The sequence below is a fragment of the Vipera ursinii genome (assembly GCF_947247035.1).
Source record: "Vipera ursinii genome assembly, chromosome: 4".
Classification (NCBI taxonomy): domain Eukaryota; kingdom Metazoa; phylum Chordata; class Lepidosauria; order Squamata; family Viperidae; genus Vipera; species Vipera ursinii.
The window spans coordinates 90,254,190-90,269,645 of NC_139514.1; the positions used below are offsets into that span (position 1 = coordinate 90,254,190).

A 15,456-nucleotide genomic window follows, 5' to 3' on the forward strand; every position below is an offset into this window, starting at 1 on the left:
GAAAGACATTCGTGCACCACCCCGCGGGATAAAGCGCGATTCTAATTCGAATGTTCCCTTAACATAAAAGAGAAGCGTAAACGAGGAAGCGGTTTCAAAGCTGCAGCCGCGACAGACGGCAAGGCAGGCCGCCGGTCAAGGCATTGCCGCCAAAGCCGTTTCCTTTTGCGTCCATCAGAGCCGTTTGCAACTTGCTGGCCCCTTCGGCCCGAGCCGCCGCCGCCGCCGCCGCCGCCGCGCTCTCCAGCTGTTTGGTTTGTGCGACAAATCTCTCCCTTGTTTCTTCTCCTCTCCTCCAATGGGGAGCGGGCTGCCCGGATTTGCCCAATGAGGAGCGCCACCCGGCCTGCCGTCAGCCAATAAGAGGGCGGGGGGGGGGGTTGGCGACGTCCGTTGCTGGAGATGTTCTCGCACGTCTTCCCCAGCGGGGGCGAAGTGGGGGCGGCCGTGCGTCTTTTCCCCCTTGTAGTTCGGGGCGCGTGGCGCATTGCACTTGCCCGGCGGCGCCCCCCCCTCTTCCCACCCGTCAGCCCAGCAGAGCCGGGCTCGCTCTCTGTCGCGGCTGCAGCATGGCGGTGGAAGAAGAGGGGCTCCGGGTGTTTCAGAGCGTCCGGATCAAAATAGGTACAGTGCGGGGCAAGAGAGGCGGCAGACCAACAAAGGGAGCCGGGCGAGACTCCTGCCATGTTCGCCGGGGGGGGGGAAGCTCTGCGAGCCCCCGGGAGGCAGAAGCGGCGGAGCTCCAGCTGGCGCCGCTCGCGGCTCGGAAGGTTTCCTAGCTTCGCGCTCTCTCCGCTGCCTTTCTCCGAGAAGTACTTGCAGACAAAAGGGGGAAGCTGAAGAAGCCGCCGCTTTTCTCGGCTGCGCGGGGCGGGCCCGAAGCGTCGCTTGGTCCGGGCTTGGTTCCTCGGTCCAAGGACGGCGGCGCGGGAAGGGCGTGCTGCGGGAGGATGGTGGCCGAGGGAAGTGAGGATGCTGCGAAGCAGGAGCGGGCGGGAGAGAAATCCGGGAGGAGAGAGTGACTTGCCAGTTAGGATCGAGCAGGAAAAAAAATCGCCCTTTTGCCCGGCCAGAAACCTGCCGGGATTGCCGTGCTGAGTTGACTTCCAGCTCTTGCTGCTGCCAGTCCCGGGCTCTTGGCTTCTTGCTGAAGCCAGGCGCTCCGAAACGAGTTTCTTGTGATTGTTTTGCGGTTTCTGATCAGGTTCGACAAATCTCTCTCTGTTCAGAGACTCTCTGGAGCAGGGGTCTTCAAACTTGGCCCTTTTATGACTTGTGGACTTCAACTCCCAGAATTCCTCAGCCAGCTTTGCTGGCTGAGGAATTCTGGGAGTTGAAGTCCACAAGTCATAAAAGGGCCAAGTTTGAAGACCCCTGCTCTGGAGGTTCATCTTTGACAGCTGATGTGCAGTTCACTCAATGTAATTTCCACAACTCCTTGACTATCCGAATGCTTTCTTTTCGTGGCACCTCAGTGCAACCCTTTCATGCTTTCTGCCACCAATGGTGGTGGTGGTGTGTGTGTGGGGGGGGGGGGCTTTCATTGTACCATCCTGCCACCTCATTCACAAAATTTTGACAACTCTTCAATAGGCTATTGTCTTTCATTTGTAATTTCTCATGTTTACCTACTCTCCTTCTGTCATATTTTTCTCTCCAGAGAATCTGATGAAGGAAAGAAGGAATAGTTTATCCTGTTCTTTAGATTGATGTCTAGTACCCAGTATGAGCTTATAACTACAACAATGCTTATGGGTTCCTTTTGCATTCCTGCATCCCATAATTCTGCAGAGACTGCCAATCTCATTGCCATTTCCTGTTGGCACAGAATTTTCATGATGAAATACCAGTTTTTATTCCTCTTTGTTTCCATTGCTATTCCTTTAAGGGTTTTTTTCTTTCTTTTTTTAAAATGTAGGAACTTTATAACTTGGCCCTTTGTATGTTGTAAATCACACTAAGTTTAATCAAACTAAGTTTGCTTAATCAGTAGATAGTTATATGGCTACAGCAGGGTATTTTGCACAGCAGGTCTTTTGTTTTAATACATTTGAGAAGAGCCCTTTAAGTGTTTTGTTCTTTAACTTGATTGATAAAACCCACATAATGGATTTGTATTTCATATTCATATATTTCATACATTTTTGGACATGATAGGGTAATAACAAGCATACTCATTTTCCCCATACTACATATGCTTTTTGCTTAAACTGTTGTCAATTTCTCTAGTCCTCTAAAACTTTTTGAAATGATTTTGCAAGATAAAAAAATCTATACTTTAAGATGACAGTTTTGAATTACTGCCTGTAATTTACTGAAAAATTTTCATCAATACCATTGAACTATTTTGAATGTAGTTAGGCAAACAGTACTAAGATTGACTTAGTGTATACACAGACTTTTAAAAAATGAATTTAAAGTCAATAGTGTTAATATAATAACTTTCCCCATATTCCAAATTGCTGATGCTTCAGTCTGTTATTAACTCTTCATAGCACGCCATGTAATTGCGTACCAGTCACATGCAGTAATTTAATTTGTTTGAAGGATGTGTCATTATTTTGACTGTTATGAATCACTTCCAGACTACTTCATTAAAAAGTAAGTAGCAGATATCACGGTTATAGTTAAAAATTTGCTGGTATTGATCTGACTGTACATTGGAGGGCAAATGCTGTACTCGCAACAAATGAAATCTAGTGGGGTGATTCTGTTTGGTTCACCTAACCACAGTGTCTGTGGTTAGAACGTGTCTATTTACAGTACTAGGGCTGGGCAAAATATTTGAAAAGGGTCTCAAAGTGTGCTAATATAAGTGAAACATCTGTATTAGCGACATTAAACCAATGTGTCCTCTGAAGGACTCATGTAGCTGATTTGATGGTGTCTATGGATATATTGCATGCAACATGTAGTCTTTCCAGCAGAACTTCCAGGGAAACAAAACAGCTGTGTAAGCACACAGAAATGCAACTGGGGCACAGCCTTTGTAGTAATTGTGTAAACCTAGATACAGCTGCGGTAGCATTTTAAGAAAGGGTATTATAATACACTTTGCACTCACACTCATGCCACATTTCAAATACTTTCCACAGTCTTTATGTTTTTGTTCAAGAAATGCTTAAGCAATATAGTACGAGAATTCCACTGAAATATATTGGATGTAAGTATGTGATAGGATGTTCAGTGCATATCATCAGAATGTGGATAATCCAGTATAATAATTCAGGATTTCCTTTTACAATCTTCAAAGAAAGGCTTTGTTACATAAAATACTTGTTATGAATAGGTTCGCTAAACAAAGTGTCAAAAGAACTTTACTGAGGAGTAAAACATAAGCCTGGCAATAAATTTGGGTTTCACACTGTGAATGTTTTTATTGTTGATCCTTATGGCAAACTGCTATGAATTTGGAGTTGATTTGGCTAGTGTACAAATGGAATGAATGAAAATGAATGAAGTAAAAGCATGCAGCCTTACTAGAATTTGAAAGCCAAGTCCAATGAAGATTAATTGAACAGTAGCCATTTTCCTTTAATGTTTAGAGTCGCCCTATCTCAACTTCATAGAGGAACAACACGGAAAGAGCTGCGTACAGAACAAATCATTTGTCTTATATTTCTAACAACTCATCAGAATGTCCAACCCTCTTTCTTCATTTGTCATTGGAATTCTTATTTTAAAAGAATGGTGGGGAGAGCCCCAGATTTCTTTTTGACTAGGCTCCAAACCTTATTTGCTCCCTAATGATGGAAAGCAGCTATGCCAAGCCCTAGAGCGTGGACCTTAGTTTTAGAACAACTCCAAACCACCTACAAGAATTCAGAAGGAAATTTGTGTGTGAAATAGTCTTATGTCCCCTCAGTTTTCTCCTTTTAAAAAACATTTTGGGCCTAAACTAGACAAACTGAAATGCATAATTACAGTGGATGGCAATATTAATAGCACTGAGGAGATAATATTCATTGGGATAAGTAAAATGTACGGTAATCCTTTTCCTTGTGATGATCCTGGCAAAAATAACCCTTCCATTCACGCTTGCTGTTAAATAGTAAGATCTTTATTAAGAAGCTTTTTGAAAAATGTGCATTATATTCCAGCACTGATTTCTTAAAAAAAAAAAAGAGGACTCGTTCATATGATTGCTCTATTTTTTTCTATCCTGAGATGCATTTTCCTTTGCTCTTTTTTTTAAAAGACTTCTTTCATAATTTGGTTCATTTATATACTGTAATTATTTTTGACTGAAGCAAAATAGCACAAAAAAAGACAAAGGTTTAATCTCTCTTAATTATTTAAAATATGCTATAAACAAGTTAGCAGCTACTTCTTTGTACTGTGTAAATAGCAATTTCCAGTTTTCCCTTCCTATAGTTACTCCTGACTCATATCCTGAGTTTTTCCTGACGTTCCCGCAATCCTCAGGACAGACTTTTTATTTTGTGTTCAGGGAGTTGAAGCTGAGACAAAAGGATGGGAACTTTCCTTTGCCATTTTACACTTACCGTACTCCACATTATTGTGTTGACCTACGATGGAAATTATGCATCTCTTTCTCTACAAAAATTGGCAGGTAAATGAATTGAAGAGTTACTGTGTTAACATTAAAATATATATATAAAAGGTAAAGGTTCCCCCGCACATGCGTGCTAGTCGTTTCCGACTCTAGGGGCCGGTGCTCATCTCCGTTTCATAGCCGAAGAGCCAGCGCTTGTCCGAGGACGTCTCCGTGGTCATGTGGCCGGCATGACTAGACGCCAAAGGCGCACGGAACGCTGTTACCTTCCCACCGTAGTGGTCCCTATTTTTCTACTTGCATTTTTACGTGCTTTCGAACTGCTAGGTGGGCAGAAGCTGGGACGAGTAACAGGCGCTCACTCTGTTACGCGGCACTCGGGATTCGACCCGCCAAACTGCCGACCTTCCAATCGACAAGTTCAGCGTCCTAACCCACTGAGCCACCGCGTCCCTCTGAAAATATATATATAAAGGGGTTTTTAAAAGTTCAATTTAGTAACATTGAGCCTTTGAAAATTTTTGTAAGTTCAGAAATGCATATTTGTATGCATGTATGTACATATTCATATTCATTCATTGGCTAATGTGATGGAATGTACACCTGCAGGTGCAAAGGGGGAGACTTGGCAACACAGCTTTCCCAGCAAAAGGCCCAGATTAAGAGACTGCGGAATCCCAAACTGGATATGGGAGATGGAAGAGGATCAGAGTAGCTACACCTTAGAATCTCTCAGGATATATCTAGTAGGTTAGAAGTTTATAGCTTTAGTTTGGCAAGATTCTGTCCATTGTCTATAACATATAAGCACATCAGTGGAATCTCACTGTCTCGTCTCCGGAATTGGCGCTGGCAGTTACATTGGCAGTCATTCATAAGTTCTAATTGGTCTTAGCAGTTAGTTCACAAATGATTGCTAGGCCAGTATCCCATCTCTGTGGCAGGTCATTATTAAGAGAGGATTTTCTAGCTGCAGCAGGGAAAAAGGGGGCAGGAATTACCACTAGAAAAGGTACCATGAAAACATGATGCAACTGACAGATAATTATTTCCCTCTTCCTCTGTCCCACTGAAATCAGGTAGGAAGAGAAGGTTGGCTTAATCCTGTTTTTGACCTTTATTAAAACATTTATCATGGTTGGCATGGGAAGTAGGTATTTTTTCCCTTTCTGATCGTTAAGGTTTCAAATATTGAAATAGCTCATTTAAACTTCTGTTGTGGGGATAATAAGTCTGTGCTAAGCTGGGGGTTACATAATGAATAGTGCATAAGTGAATAAGCCAGTGTTTGTTTCTGCAGCATATTATACTATGAACTCTGGTTAATGAAAGAGATTATAGAAAAGCTGATAAAGTTAACAGTCACAAATAATCCAATCCTAGGTTTTTTAAGCTATGGTTTGTTGAAATAGTCTTGACCTGGTTTGCACATAATGCTAAGCTGGGACCTTTCTTGGGGTGGGATAAGATGTCTGATTGTGTGCATTTTTATTGATTTTTTAGACAAGCCCTATACTGAAATTAATTGGGGATACAGTTTTTCTTATGTGGAGTGACTTACTCTAAAGATACTTTGATGTTTAAACCCCAGAGGCCAATGTATGATGATGGGAATTTCAGCAATAAAACTGAAGATAATTTTGATGAAAATAAAAAAAAATGGTTTGAGGACAATATGTTGCCTGTACTAAACAAAAGAGGCAGATGGAATCTAAGTATTGGTAAATTAGTTTTTATTTGACCTGACATGTTTTTAAAAATATATTCCTTTTAAAGGGAACGTCTGAAATGGCCTTGGACTACTAATTGATGGGTGTGCTCTGTAAAACTGACATCAGTGCCCTTGAAGAAGGAGTAGTTGTTCTCAATAGCTTGGGCTAAATAAATACTTGGTATTCCTCACTCTCTTTTTTGACTTCTTCAGTGCCTATTTTCCTCTTTCATTTATCTCGCACCAGCCATAGTGTGGCTTATTTGATATAATTTGGTTATCTTCATCATTCCATGGTCTGCAGTTTTTTACAGCCTGTTATTTGAATTGTTGCACATTGAAAAACATAATACACATATTTCTTTTGTATTCTGTTTCTCTAAGGAAAAAAGACAACATATTATTCCTCAAAGTTCCCATAGAATGCAAACTTTGCAACTTATAGGATGTAAACTTTGATGCACGTTTAGGCAAACATTTTATGGAACAAAAACAAACTTTGATCATTATTTGCCAACAGACAACTTTAGGTTCAGTATGTGGATTGTCCTCAGGAGTGTGTGGGATAATAATATGCAGCTGTTAGCCTTTTATAAAGGTATCTAAGTATATTAAATATTCTGAAATCTTTAAGTACAGAATGCTTAAGGTTGTGTGTGTTACATTATGTATTTGATGCATCTCGCATTTGCTGCATTTCAAACAACCGTGTGTAATGAAAGCATGCACAGTCATTAAGTGCATTACTTAGTCTTTAAGATGCTATAAAACTCCTGAGTACTTTTTAATTTAATTAACACTTTAACAACTTGACATATGTGCCTTTTGGGTGCTACTCTTCTTCCCCCCCCCCCCACACCACACACACATGCCTTTAGAATTGGAAGAACAGGTTTTTCATTTCTTGTTTTTAAGCCATGTAGCAGGTAACCCAGATACCATCTCATAAGCATATATAAAATGTTTTTCCATTGAACAGAGTTAATCTACACACAGACACACACTTTCCCCACTCCTAATAGCAATAGCACTTAGAATTATATACTTCATAGCAATTTCTGAAATGGTTTACAATGTAGCATATTGCCCTCAACAATCTGGGTCTTCATTTTACCAACCCTGGAAGGATGAAAATCTAAATCAACCTTGAGATGGTCAGGTTCGAATTCCTGGCTGTGGGCAGAATTAGCCTGCAATATTGCATACTAACCACTGTGCCACCACATATGTAGTAGAAAGAAATAGTTGCTTTTGATGATGGCATATAACACATTGTATGCATTGTAGTCAACAAATGTTATATTTGTCCTAATATTTTAATATTTGAAGAATAATTTTGAAGTTGTTAATTTTTGACTTTCTCAACTTTTATTCATATACAAGTTTTGTCTGCATATTTATTAAAAATGATTGTATGATTTCTATAGGAGAGTAGGGTGTCCTACAAGTTGGTAGTTCTTCAGATCATGAGTATTGGTATCTCATGTTGTTGAGATTTTTGTGACTCACTATAAATTATTTTGAAAGTGACAAAGTATGTACGTATGCCAATTTTTAAGATCAGATTTTGTAGGTACATCAGCTATTGTATAATTTCAGTAATTGTCTTTGTCTACTTACTAATATCTCTTGAAACTGAACCTTTGTTTTAAATAAATACATATATAAACAAAAGAAAAAATAACTTTGGAAAATTGCAGCTTTTATTGATTTTATTCTAACTTCTTTATTGATTGTTGTGTACTGCCCACAGTCATTAGATATCTGGTGGCATACACGTTTATTACATCATCATCATCATATGAAAATCACAACTTCATTTCCAAATACTACCCACAAGCTAGAAATAAGGAGAAATTTCCTGACGTTTAGAGCAGTTAAATCAGTGGGACAGATTGCCTTCAGAAACTGTGGTTGCTCCATCACTGGGGAGTTTTAAGAAGAGGTTGGACAACCATCTCAAGCAGTATAGTATAGAGGGACGCGGTGGCTCAGTGGGTTAAGACGCTGAGCTTGTCGATCAGAAGGTCGGCAGTTTGGCGGGTCGAATCCCGAGTGCCGCGTAGCAGAGTGAGCGCCTGTTACTAGTCCCAGCTTCTGCCCACCTAGCATTTCGAAAGCATGTAAAAATGCAAGTAGAAAAATAGGGACCACTACGGTGGGAAGGTAACAGCGTTCCGTGCGCCTTTGGCGTCTAGTCATGCCGGCCACATGACCACGGAGCTGTCCTCGGACAAGCGCTGGCTCTTCGGCTTTGAAACGGAGATGAGCACCGGCCCCTAGAGTCGGAAACGACTAGCACGCATGTGCGGGGGAACCTTTACCTTTTTACCTTTATAGGATCTTCTGCTTGAACAGGGGAACAGAAGACCTCCAAGGTCACTTCCAACTCTGTTATTCTATTATAATATTGAACCAGCTGCCTTAATTTACCCTCAAATTGTTACAATCATGAAATTGCTTAAGGAAGAACTGTTTCTCCACACATTGAGGCCGTCTCAGTGCTACACCTGAAATGTGTATCCTTTCAGTATACTATATTTTTTAATTTTTGTGAGGAAAATTATGAGGTCCAAGGCCTCTGAGTGTGCCAGAACCCTAGCATTTTCAAACAAAATTTGCTCATAGAATTTGCCAGTGTTAGATATAAAAAAACAGTTTGTGTTGCTACATAATTTCCTCTTGCTGTTAGCACCGGGAGATGTAACAGAAGATTAATGCTAGCTTTCCTTCTAATATCTGAAGCTGCCTAAAGCCCATGGTTTCTACAACAATATACTAAAAATAATATACTACTTTATAAAAGGAATAGAGACTATTTTGTATCACTTTTGGAAGGATATGGAACTGATCCTTCAATGAAGATTACAAAATAATACAAAAAAGGGATGCTGTTATAATACGGTTAAATAGTAGAATGAAAGCCATTTTGGTGCTGTAGTAAAGGCACCAGTCAAGGAACCAAGAGACCTTAGGCACAAAGTGAGCTGGGTGACTTTGGATCAGTTTCTCTCTCTCAACCATAGGAAGAAGGAAGCAGTAACAAACCACTTCTTAAAAAATTTGCCAAGAAAACTGCAGGGACTAATCCCGGCAGTCACAATGAGTCAACACTGGACTAGAAGGTACACAGACCTCTCCCCTCCCCTGCACCTCTAGTAGAATAACACTGAGTTTATTCATTGCCATCTGTTAAGTTTCTGTTTAGAAATGTTAAACCTATTTTAAAATCGGCTGAAAGCAAAGGACATTCTGGACCATACAGAAGTATTTTGGACTAAAGAGGCACCGTTTTGTTGGTGCTGTTTGCCTTTGAACATTTTTGCTCAGTTCTCTGTGCTTGTCATTTTATGGCAGAATAATGGATGATACAAGACTGAGAGCTTGTGTAATTCAGTGGGTCTGATATTTCAGGAGTAGTTTAAAGTCTGCAAAGAAACAATGTATGCCATGTATTAGATGCCTACTTAAGGGAAGCACGGAAAGAATCCTGCTCAACAACATAATATACATTAATACACATTAAGTATTCTTTCATTACTTCCTGAAAGTACTCACTATGGTCAAAATCAAATATTGAAATAGGCTGAATGCTGCACACTGACTTTAGATCTTTGTTTCACAAATCTCATGCCATCCCTGCATGTTATGCTTCATATGCATGCCATAGAATAATGTTTATAATCAGTGTTTAAAATGTGAAGAATTCAATAAGTTTATCTCAATGTACTTTTATTGATGTTGATGTTCTTCATTTTAAAAAATGTGCTCTTCAAAAGTTTAAAAACACTACCATAGAGATCTTTACAGTTTTTATTTTATGAACTGTAAATTACATTTTTTACAGATATATTAAGGCATCCCTGGTTGTGATTATGTTGTTATCCGAAAGGGTGCTCAGTGCAGGTGGGTTCCTATACAAGATAGGGCACCCTTGCGTTCTAGAGATATCTTGGGAAATTAATTTCTACATTTCCAAGCAGCTGAAAGTGTACTAAGTTGGAAAAGGGGAACATTGTGATTTCTTATGGCCATTTCATCTGAATAGTGATCTCCAAACATATGTTTTTAGGGAACCATGAATTTAACCATGGATTTAAACATAAAAGTAATCCCTTGTACTTTTTGATAATGGACATTACATTTGAAAATGTTATTAACTGAGAATTTACCTTATTTGCTAAATGATGTAATTATGCAAATAACACAATTTAACAAATGTAATTTAACTGACTCATGGAGATGCATCAAACCTGTCAGTTATTTCAAAGAAGACGTACAGATGGAAATTTGATTTGTTGCATATCAAATTTGTTAAGCAGGGCTCTGTTAAATCAAAATTGTACTTGTATTTGTATTTTAAAAAAATGGTTACTAGTAAATAGCCTCCATATTTAGAAATCTTAGTTCCAAAATATGTGGCAGAAACTAGGACTGCAGCATTTGTGCTACTTCTAAAACTGCTGTTCCACAGTGTGAGATAGTTCTTCATAGTTTGGTCCTGTGCATTACACATCAGCTTTCCTGATGCAAATCCTGCCCAGACCACTGAACTATCTATGCAGCCAGCAAACACTCTGCATCCATCCCACCAGTTGGTAATTTCCCCCTGCCTGACAGCTCATCTATTGTATCTATTATCCTCTCTAGTTTGCTTTACCTTTCTGCTTAAAGATAAAGGTTCCCCTGCACATGTGTGCTAGTCGTTTCTGACTCTAGGGGCCGGTGCTCATCTCCGTTTCAAAGCCGAAGAGGCAGCACTTTTCCGAGGACATCTCCGTGGTCATGTGGCCGGCATGACTAGACGCCAAAGGAGCACGGAACGCTGTTACCTTCCCACTGTAGTGGTCCCTATTTTTCTACTTGCATTTTTATGTGCTTTCGAACTGCTAGGTTGGCAGAAGCTGGGACAAGTAACAGGCGCTCACTGTTACGTGGCACTCGGGATTCGACCCGCGAAACTGCTGACCTTCTGATCTACAGGCTCAGTGTCCTAACCCACTGAGCCACCGTGTCCCTTTACCTTTCTGCTTGCTAGTTGCTAATTGGTCCTAAATTGTCCTCTACTTCTGGCACAGTCCTTTGATGGAAGAGCTCTTCAAGTTGCTGTAAAGAGAAGCAAGAGGTACAGCAAACCTCTAGTAGTAATGAAAAGTGTATCAGTGAAGAAAAGAAACTTGTCATTTGTAAGGTCTACATAATTTGTAGTGCCATAGTTCTGTTTGTGAAACTAATAGAAAAGTAGTTTTTGAGGAGATCCAATGCTCTACTGTTTCCCCTGCACCAGTAAGGTCTTGTCTCTAGCTGCTGAAAGATATGTGTATAGGGCAGGGAGTGAAGATGCATACATGCTATATTTTTGTCCCAAATATGTACAGTATGGTCTATATGTGAAATGTGCTTTTCTGAAAAGGAAAGTGGGACTGTTGGCACATATGTAAGAAGGTGTGCATGTGAGTATGCCCGCGCACATGTACACACACAGATATTCACGTAAAGTTATATAATTTTGTTTTGTTTTTTTTAAAAAAACAACCCTACACAATATTCTAAATAAATAAGATTTTTGTACTTAGTTATCATCCTCTGTATTTCCATACTGGAAAAGGAGATGATTAGGAGTGATATTTGGTTTTTCTTCAATTTTCTATGCCACGAAACAATGCTGTTGAACTGGTGCTTGTATATAAGGAGAGCAACATGAAAGAACTGCATGAAAGGCAGCTTGGAAGAAGCATACTAAACCTATTATCACCTAAGTTTCCAGCTTTTCAAATTAATATTGCAAGTATGTGCACACTTTCACAAATAACTATCATGGCAAGTGTGAACTCATTTGCTCAAGAATAAGTGCAATACAGGAGAGAAATGACAGTCCCTCTTGATCTGTAGGCCATGGTTCCTCAACCCTGATATAGGCTTTTTCCATGATGATTTGTCCCTAACCTTTAGCTCTTCCAATAGCACTCCCATTTCCATTGTAACTTGTTGCTGGTCATCCTCTTCTCTTTGCTTCTACCTCCTCCATTGTGAGAGTCTTCTCCAGAGAACTGAGTCTTCACATGTTTCTAAAGTAGAATAATTTGAGCCTGTTCATTTGTAACTCAGGTGAGAACTTTGCATTGATTTCTTTCTTGGCATTCATGATATTCTCAAGACTTTTTTCCACCAAATTTCAAAAGCGTCAATATTCTTTTTATCCTGTTTCATCAGTCCAAGGTATGCCTTAAGTATCACTTAACCTGAAATAATAATCCTATCTGTCTGGGAGCAAATGGAATTGTAAGATTTCCGAGTGGAAATTTAAAAAGTTGTGTTTAATTCACTCAGTCCAACTTAGCACATAGTGATTCTGAGAGGATAAAATAGGGAGATCAGAAAACCAGGGACATCATCACAGAACAACAAGGGATAAACGGTTAAAAATAAACAATTGTTGCAAAGCAAGCCCATCTGTAATTTGTGGGCTTTGATTGTAGTTGGAATATATAAATATAGCTATGGAGTTTGAGTTCTAACTTAATGGACGTTGATGGCATTCCTAGAGTGCAGAGTGAAAGAGTTGCTTTACATATAATTTGGAGGCATCTCTGGTTGGGACTGTCTGTTTAGGATGGTTGTGGTTGGAAAGACTGTAAAAATTGCAACAAGCGTTAAGATGTGAAAGGGTCTTTTCAACTGAAGTTGCAACTGTTCTTTCTCCTGAGTAAAAATTATTGCCCAAAATAATAGAATTCTACTTTGACAAGAAACAGACCTCGACCATTTCTCATTCTTTCTTCCTCTCTCCTCATCTCTGACAATGCAGAGTTTTTGAAATTGCAGAAACAGGTATAATTAGCATAGTATTGCAAAGATGTCTTAACTTTCAATTTGTTTTCTCAGCAGTATAATTTTGTTTTGTGGGAGTAGGTGACCTGTAAGGTCTGTAATGCATAATTATTGTTTGCTGGCCTTTAATTTTACTTGGTGGACTTACCCCAAGTTAGTTGTTACAAAGTTGACACTTTCTCATAGAATGTGCAACTAAATCTTTTACTTGATGCCTGAATCAAATAAAATTTAGATGTATGAAAAATTTATTTGATAAGTTGGCATGGCAGATACCTATGTTCAGTACCAAGTTGTAAATGAATGCCAACTATATGACACATTGGATGTTTCTAAACTGCTCTTAAAGGTATATAATTTAATACATATTTTGTTATAATTAATTAGAAATTCCCAAATGGAGGAGGGGAATATGGCCTAGGGACAGAGAAAACTAGTTCAGCGACCACAGAATGGTGATTTGTGAAGTTTAGTATTGTCTGTTCTTTCCTTCCCAAGCTGTCAGATTTTGGGGTATTTTGGACTTGCTTGCTGAAAATTCTTGGTACTGTAGTCTCAATAGACCCTATGAACACCTGACTGGGTAAGACTGCTCTGGACACTGGTATTACCACATATAATTTGCTTTGTTGCAACTATGAGAGATGCTAAATACTGCCAAAACACTCCTTTGCTACTATATTGCAAATCTGTGTAATATGCTTTACATGAGGTCAAAGTTGCTTTAAGCTGTTGATTAGGATTGGCACGTCTTAATGGGTGGTAATGTGCAATATATGAGATAATTTGTTTATGTATTTGTTCTCAATACTTCAGAGGTTGAGTGGTGTCTGTGAAAGTATTTATCTAGTGTGTTCTCCTCCAAGTATGTAAGTATAAAATTCTCTTCTACCATTGAAAGCTTCCACTTGGAAATATGCATGCATGCATGTATGCATGCTGTACCCCCACTGAAAAAGAGTCATACAGGCATTAGAGGTCATTTAGTCCAACCATCAGTTCAGTGGAAGAATTCGTTGCAAACATCTTTTTAGATGAAAGCATTTGTGTGATAACGGAGGATTTGCTCTCTGCAGCAAAAGTAAGCTGATACAGGAAGCTAATTACTTATATGATTTGGATAATAGGGCCCAGTTCCTATTGTAATGTGACTGCATCTTAAGGCCTGGCAGCATGCTGTATACATCTGTAGGAAAGAGTCCAGATTGTTCTCCATGCAGCAAAAGAACTGTAATAGTTCTGTAATAGTATGTGAGAACGACCTTGGGAGACAGGAGGAAGACTGCAATCTAGACAAGTCTGATGAACAAAATCTGAGGGCAAAAGAAGAGGGGTGGAAGAAGGGACTCTCCCTTGTTTTCAGGAGAGTAAAAATAAAAAGGGAGAGATAATTTTGAAACTTGCAAGACTTATGTCAGCCCTCTGAGATAGTCCAGACAAGAAGCACCCAGCAGGAGTACTAATTCTACTTTTATTTTAAGATTACACTGACAGAATCATGTTGCGGCTCTTCCTCCTGTTTCCCAAGGTAATTCCCACATAGCATCATAGGCCACATAAAGAACACTTATGGTTTAGATGTAGAGATCAAGTGAGGAAGATTGTCTGCAAATGGCCTCCTTTATTAGGGTCCCTTTGCAGATTTAACAATATGCAGATTTAACCCCTGACAATTGATCTTAGGGCCTTTCTCCATTTTTACCTCACCATGGCACAAAACAACATTTTTGCGGCATCTGTTTGCTTCTCTGTGTTGTTGCCTTTATTTTGCCCCAAACTCATGGCTGAGTAAGGCTTAGATCATCCTTAGCTGCATTGGTGTAAAAGTAATCTTTTTTAACCTTATTGGGTAAAAGTATGTACAACTTGTTAGGCTTTGTGACCTTCTTTATGGGAAGGAAGTCAGGTGATTGTATGATGGGGATCAAAGGCAATAGGGTCAGGATAGGAATTAGCAAACTCACAGATGTTGTAGAGCAGTAGTTTTCAAACTTGGCAACTTTAAGATGTATGGACTTCAACTCATAGAATTCCCAGCTACGGTCTTGGGAGTTGAAAGACTGCACAGTTGCCTGTTAAAAAAAATACTGTTGTAGAAGATTTTAGAAAAATTTCAATTTCTTTAATTCCAGAAGTCTCTGCTGTGTCAGCAGTTGAATGTAAGTAATCCTTTTACTAGATCAGGAATGACCAACATAGAAAAGAAATTTAGTCAAGAAATAAGGGTTTCTTTGGAGTATCTACTGCTGGGATGCATGGAAGAATCTGAAAGCCACGCGGGTGGTTCTTGTAATGAAAACGTTATACACAGAGAAATCATATTGACACATTTTCAGTTAGGAAGGAAAGAGTAAATGAGACATGGGCATAATGCCAAGAGGTTTGTGAAACACTTGTG

The 15,456-nt window shown here is 39.6% G+C and overlaps 1 protein-coding gene across 2 annotated transcripts in view; it reads left to right on the forward strand.

Annotated features, from left to right (window-relative positions):
* The first annotated feature begins 435 nt into the window (after positions 1-435).
* The window catches only part of RASA3 (RAS p21 protein activator 3), a 139,745-nt gene continuing 124,724 nt past the window's right edge, over positions 436-15,456 (forward strand). For both annotated transcript variants that reach the window (XR_014492481.1, XM_083362289.1), the window contains exon 1: positions 436-624. Coding sequence is in view for 1 of the 2 variants with exons in the window: in XM_083362289.1 (XP_083218415.1) it covers positions 570-624 (55 nt within the window). In the remaining variant the exon portion in view is untranslated. The remainder of the gene's footprint in view (positions 625-15,456) is intronic.